The 6,241-nt window shown below is 53.6% G+C and overlaps 3 protein-coding genes across 3 annotated transcripts in view; 2 read left to right on the top strand and 1 right to left on the bottom strand.

The window, feature by feature from the left end:
- The window catches only part of VDBG_03954 (ankyrin repeat-containing protein), a gene marked incomplete at both ends in the record, with an annotated part of 3,104 nt that extends 1,031 nt beyond the window's left edge, over positions 1 to 2,073 (top strand). Inside the window, 2 exons of the mRNA XM_003005955.1 lie at positions 5 to 1,600; positions 1,715 to 2,073. Coding sequence (XP_003006001.1) covers positions 5 to 1,600; positions 1,715 to 2,073 — 1,955 coding nt within the window. The remainder of the gene's footprint in view (positions 1 to 4; positions 1,601 to 1,714) is intronic.
- Positions 2,074 to 2,577: 504 nt separating this feature from the next.
- On the bottom strand, positions 2,578 to 4,138 carry VDBG_03953 (aldehyde dehydrogenase; the record flags this gene model as incomplete). Its single annotated transcript, XM_003005954.1, has 2 exons — positions 2,578 to 3,987; positions 4,034 to 4,138. 2 exons carry the CDS (start codon positions 4,136 to 4,138, stop codon positions 2,578 to 2,580), a joined length of 1,515 nt encoding a protein of 504 aa, XP_003006000.1.
- Positions 4,139 to 5,151: 1,013 nt separating this feature from the next.
- VDBG_03952 (alcohol dehydrogenase) lies at positions 5,152 to 6,156 on the top strand (the record flags this gene model as incomplete). Its single annotated transcript, XM_003005953.1, has 1 exon — positions 5,152 to 6,156. The coding sequence occupies one exon, from the start codon at positions 5,152 to 5,154 to the stop codon at positions 6,154 to 6,156; it is 1,005 nt and encodes a 334-aa protein (XP_003005999.1).
- Between the last annotated feature and the right edge of the window lie 85 nt (positions 6,157 to 6,241).

Below are 6,241 nucleotides of genomic sequence, written 5' to 3'. Positions count from 1 at the left end.
ACAGCGTTCCATAATCATGCAGAATCCACGCGTGAAATGGCTGCTACTTTACAGCGCCTTGAGTCACGAGCACTGTCCCTGGAAGAACAGGAGCACCTCCAGGTCTTGCGGCCCCATGACAATTCTCAAGATCTGTCATACGAAAGCGCAAAAGAACGCACCGAGAACAGAGTTCCAGGAACATGCAACTGGCTTCTTGAGGAGGAGAAATATCAAGACTGGCTGCGGAAGGCTCATGGGCTATTGATGGTTTCAGCAGACCCCGGCTGCGGCAAGTCTGTTCTGGCCAAGCACCTCATCGACGAGCGACTTCTTGAAGACGCCTACGAGGCAACAATTTGCTACTTCTTTTTCAAGGAGGACGATCAGGACAGACTCCCTCTGGCACTGTGTGCTCTACTGCATCAGCTGCTAAGTCGGAAGCCCAGTTTAATAAAGAGGCACCTGGCGCACGAGCACGCGAAGAATGGCAATAGCCTACAGAACAACACAACTGTGCTCTGGAGTATCTTGGAGGCTAGCCTCAGAGATTCGGATACAGGTCCAGTTATTATTGTTCTGGACGGACTGGACGAATGCCGACAGGCAGACTTTCAAGTACTGGCTAGGAGCGTCAACCACCTACTCGCCGCTAAGAAACATTCTCACGCCACCACTCGATGGCTCTTCACCACCCGTCCATATCAGAACATCACAAACACGATTGTGGCACCTTGTATCCGCGTGTTTGGTGAAGAGAAGTCGACCACCATTCGGCAAGAAGTCAAGATGGTGATTCAGTACAAGGTCCGCGATCCCAAACTTCAGAGAATCATACCCAAAACACTGCTCTCGCGACTTGAGGAGAGGCTCCTCAGTGTCGAGAACCCAACATATCTTTGGGCTGCATTGACGTTCAGCTTTGTCGAGACTAGTCACTTCAAAAAGACTATCAAGGGCTTGGAAGATGCGATTGAGAATCTACCGCGCAGCATCAATGACGCCTACTCAAAGATCCTGAGTCGAACTGATGAAAGCTTACAGCCAATCATACGAAAAGCCTTCACCATTATCTTGGGAGCAGCAGCTCCTTTGACGATAGCAGAGATGAATGTTGCTATGAACCTGGACGAAGGCGTCAACAACCTTGACGATTTGGACATGGAGGACGAACAAGCGTTCAAGAGAAGCTTGAGGGAGATAAGTGGGCTTTTTATCATCACACACAACGATCGTGTCTATTTTCTACACCAGACGGTGCGGGAGTTCTTCCAATGTTCGGATACCAAAATGCCGACGGCCAACCTTTCCACGCAGTGGCAACACTCATTCAGTCCCAAATTGTCCAATAGCTTCATGGCACGCATTTGTCTTCGGTATAATTGGCTATATAATAACGATCCACATCTCCCTAGCTATGAGATTAACGGATATCATGTCTCGAAACATTTGGTATGCCAAACTGTCTATAAGATGACTGGCTACAGAGTGGGGGACACAATTCAAGACGTTGATGACTGGATAGAAAAGACACCCTCACATGGCTTTCCATCGCTATGCAATCACCAACACAACAAAACACTTGGAAGGAAACTTTGGCGAGGACGACTTGGATCTCATCGTCAAACTTCTGACATGCAAAAGTAAAGGCTGGCCAAGTTCCGCATTCCAAGATGAGCTACCTTCTACCCTACCTACATATGACTTTGCTCTTTTGCTGGCAACGCGATCGCAGTTGGTAGGGGTTGTGCGTCTCCTAGTCACTCAGCCGCAGGTCAACATCGAATGCTGCAATGGGCACGGCCGCACGGCGCTCTGTTTGGCTGGAACAGCTCGCATGCGACGGTTACTGCTCAAGAGTGGTGCAAATCCTCACCCCCCTACGGGCAACGTGATCGCACTGCCGATATGGTATGCTGTTCGACGCGGCAAATTTGGCTACTTGGACTATCTACTTTCAAAGGCGAAAAGTCCGGCTGCGAAGCACGACATGTTGAAGATCGTGCTCGAAACGGCGCTCTCGGATTACCCACGACAGCGCGGCATGGCATTGGGCTCAATACATTGGGGCGCCGACGTCAACGCTCTCAATAATCATGGGTCGACGCTCCTTCATCACTATGCGACCAGAGGGGATGTGGAGTGTGTCAAGTTCTTGTTGGATCTAGGTGCCGATGCCACAGTATCGAGCCGCAACGGACAGACGCCGCTCGAATCAGTTGTGCACAGGTTGGAGGAGGAAAAGGATTGTTTTATCGAAGATGAACTCAGGGAAATCAAGACCTTGCTTGAATTTGAAAAAGTGGCGGAAATGAGCGAGGAGTACCGGCAGCTGTTACAAGGGGACATGATTCACGAGGGTGACTCTGAATTCGAACAGATTGATGGTCCTGACTCAGACGAAGATGATCTTTTCAAATGAAGAGAGTTTCTCGGACAAGCATGGATGAGCAAAGACAGGCATTTCCTTGTCTTCAGTGCTGGTGGCTTCGCCTTCATCCTCACTATTCGCGTCACTTTTTAATTCTCCGCGGCGACTAGCTTTAGCCTTGAACAGGTTCAATACTGATAAATTCCGCAATACAGGCATATGGCTAGCTAGTACGTCAAATTCACCATTACGGTCTTGGGCTCCGTGAACATGCGAAGTGCGTTGATCGCGTTCTCACGACCAGAGCCGCTCTCCTTGCTGCCACCAAAAGGCGCCGTCAGGAAGCAAAGACTGACACAATTGATGCCGACCATGCCGCTGTCGATATCAGACGCCACGCGCATCGCCTTGTTAATGTCCTGCGTGAAGACGCCAGCCATCAGTCCAAAGTTGGTATCGTTTGCCTTGGCCACAATCTCTTCTTCCGTCTCGAAACGGTTGAGTATGGCGACAGGCCCAAAGATCTCCTCGCGACAAAGCTCGGCGTCTTGTGCAACATTCTCGAACACAGTCGGCTGTACGTAGTAACCCTTCTCACCAACACGGCCGCCTCCGACGAGCAGCGTCCCCTGACCCTGCTGCCCGCGCTCGATGAAGCCTCGAACACGGTCGAACTGTGCCTGATCAACCAGTGGGCCAATGATAGTTCCCTCTTCATTGGGATCTCCGACACCGCGAGCCTTCTCCTCCATGGCCGCCTTGTACGCCGCGGCGAACTTGTCGTAGATGCCCGCCTGTACGTACACTCGGCTTGCCGCAAAGCAGACCTGTCCCGTGTTGGCCGTGATAGCGTTCGCGCACCACGACACGGCGTTGTCGAGGTTGCAGTCGTCGAAGACTACGGCAGGGCTTTTCCCGCCGAGCTCGAGCGTGACGCGCTTGAGGTTGCTCTTGGCAGCCATCTCCTGGATCTTGCGGCCCGTTGAGGTAGACCCCGTGAAACTGACCTTGCGTACGCGCATGTGGCTCGCTAGGAGGGCGCCCGTACTGCCGTCGCCAGAAATAACTTGGAAGACGCCAGGCGGAAAGCCAGCTTCTTTGATGAGGGTTCCCAGGGCTAGGGCGGCGAACGGGGTCTTCTCGGAAGGCTTGAGGATGAAGCAGTTGCCTGTTGCCAGGGCCGGGCCCGCCTTCATGCCGACGTTGCCCAAGGGGCCGTTCCAGGGGATGATGCCGCAGGTGACGCCGAGCGGCTCGTTGCGTACAATCTTCATGAAGCCGTCTTCCTGGGGATACGTCTCACCGGGGAACTTGTCTGTCCAGCCAGCAAAGTAACGGAAACCTTCGCATGCGAGATTAATTTCAAAAGAACCGAAAGACCCAAAGGGAGCTCCGAGGGTCAGGCGCGTCAGCTCAGCCAGGGCAAGCCCGTTCTGGTTGAGGAGGTCTGCGAACTTGTTCATGATGTCTCGGCGTGTGTTAGGGGGTGTCTTCTTCCAAATTGGGAACGCGGCTTCGGCAGCTGCCACTGCCGCATCGACGTCTGCCTCGCCAGCGAGAGCAACATCATCTGCGACTGCGGAACCGTCTATAGGGTTGTGCAGTGACAGCTTCTTGTTGTTCTTTGACTCGACATACTTCGAGAAGTTAGAAATCGCCTGCAAAAAAGAGGATGTGATATACCTCGTTGTTGATGAAGAGCTTCTTGGGAAGATTCCCTTTGCTCCAATCGAAGGAGGATGGGAGGTTCTTAGAAGCCTCTTTCAGACCAGGTCCTAATGAAGTCATGATGTGATCACTGCCGGCTTTAGGTACAAAGATGAGAAGAAAGATTCAAATGAACACGACCAGGACGGCTTGGTATCGGATGCTCGCAGAACAGACGTAGGTTATTAATTAATTAATGGTGTCGGCGAAGTTCAAGCAGCAGGTTTTCTTAACTCCGGAGTTGACTTGTAACGGCCAACACTTGATCTGCTCCAAGCTGCTTAGATATACCAACCCAAGCGATCCCCTCTCGTCGAAACGGGCCACCTGCTTGACTTCCGAGCACAGGATGCATGCCAAATGGCGGAGGTTATTGATTTCCACTCGAGTCAGGGACTTGGAGAAAGTTGGGGGCGATGACTCGTCCGGCTCCTCCCCCGCAATGCTATGAGTACAGCCCCTGGGCAACACGAACAATGCCGCCCACACAGCCAGCGACCCCGCTGCAGGTCGTTCTGCTGCGTGACCAACTGACTCTTACCTAGGTAATGTGGGTATGTATCGATGGATGAATGGCGGGGTCCTCGACGGACCCGAGCTCGAGAGGGAGTAGAGATCCGGCGAGACGCCACCACACGCTTGATGCCTCTCGAAAGCTTCCGGATTGGTTGGGTAACCTCTAGCGAGTGCTAGTGACCCTGTGTTCTGGGTGATGCGATGTCACAGGTCCATATCTGGGGTATAGGAATAGATACAAACGGACTTGCAAAGCAAACATCTTACCACGTCTTTGGATGAGAGCTTCCGGACTTTGGGCCCTCCAAATATCTGTTAATGTAAATTTGAGAACAGAAATCATTGCCGGGGATTTTGGTCTCTGCCCGATAACAAGAATTCAAATAGAATTCCCCGTGAAGGTTAAACCAAGTTTGATCTTGTATTTCTCTATTGACTCGGACTGTTGGATCACACGCAGGCACGTCAGCCGGCACACTTTCATCTCACAGCCATGTCATCTATTCCCAAAACCATGAAGGCCGGTCAATGGGACCCGGTACGCCACGCACATTCCATGTCGGTTCTCATTCACTAACATGACCCAGCACCAAAAGAAGGTCGTCATCAACCAGATTCCTGTCCCCGAACCCGGCCCCGACGAATTCCTTGTCAAGATACGCTCCGCCTCTCTCTGCCATAGCGACCTCCTCGCCATCCGTGACGCCCAGGACACCGTGACGCTCGGCCACGAAGGCGTCGGCCACATTGTGCAGTTCCACGCGTCCGCTGAGAACCAGGGTTTCGCACTCGGCGACGCCGTGGGCTTTCTCTACATCCGCGGCTGCTGCTTCACATGCGCCGGCTGTCAGGTGCACAACCTCCACTGCGAGACGGGCAAGCAGCTCCTGCAGGGATTCGTCGCTGACGGCTTCTTCGCCGAGTACGCCCTCGTCGACCGGCGCAACGCCGTCGTGCTGGACGAGGCGAAGTGGGATATGGACGCCGCGAGCGCCGTCTTCTGCGCCGGCATCACGGCGTTCCACTCTGTCGACAGCTGCGCCCTGCAGCCGGGCGACTGGTTCGGCGTGGTCGGTTGCGGCGGCCTCGGGCAGCTGGCGACGCAGTACGCGAAAGCCATGGGGCTGCGTGTTGTGGGTATTGACGTTGCCGATGCGAACCTCGAGGAGACGAAGAGGCAGGGCGCCGAGGCCGTCTTCAACTCGCGGTCAAACGCAGATTGGGCGCAAGACGTCAAGACGCTGACGGGGGGAGGTGTTCGTGCTGTTGCCGTGTACACGAATGCGGCTCCGGCGTTTGCGTCTGCGCCAACGTGCCTGGCGCTCGGGGGCACACTGATGATTATTGGAGTGTCGAAGGAGCCGCTGCAGGTCAATGTCATGGATCTACTGCTGGGTAACTATCAGATCAAAGCTGACAGCACCTCTATTCCACAGAGGATGGGCAAGGCTGTCAAGTTCACGGAGGAGCATGGCATCATGCCGGTGGTAGAGATCCGAAAGGGGCTTGAGGAGCTGCCTGCGATGGTGCAGGACATGGAGGAGGGCAAGGTGACGAAGCGACAAGGTATCACATTCAAATGAATGCATCCGAGCGGAGCGAACTTGGTGTATTTTTCAATCAATATTCTTCCAGCCAAGATGCATACATGCAGTCACCTGAAATTTG

This window comes from Verticillium alfalfae, genomic scaffold (genome assembly GCF_000150825.1).
Source record: "Verticillium alfalfae VaMs.102 supercont1.4 genomic scaffold, whole genome shotgun sequence".
NCBI classification, from domain to species: Eukaryota; Fungi; Ascomycota; class Sordariomycetes; order Glomerellales; family Plectosphaerellaceae; genus Verticillium; species Verticillium alfalfae.
This window is presented reverse-complemented; position numbering and strand designations above follow the sequence as displayed.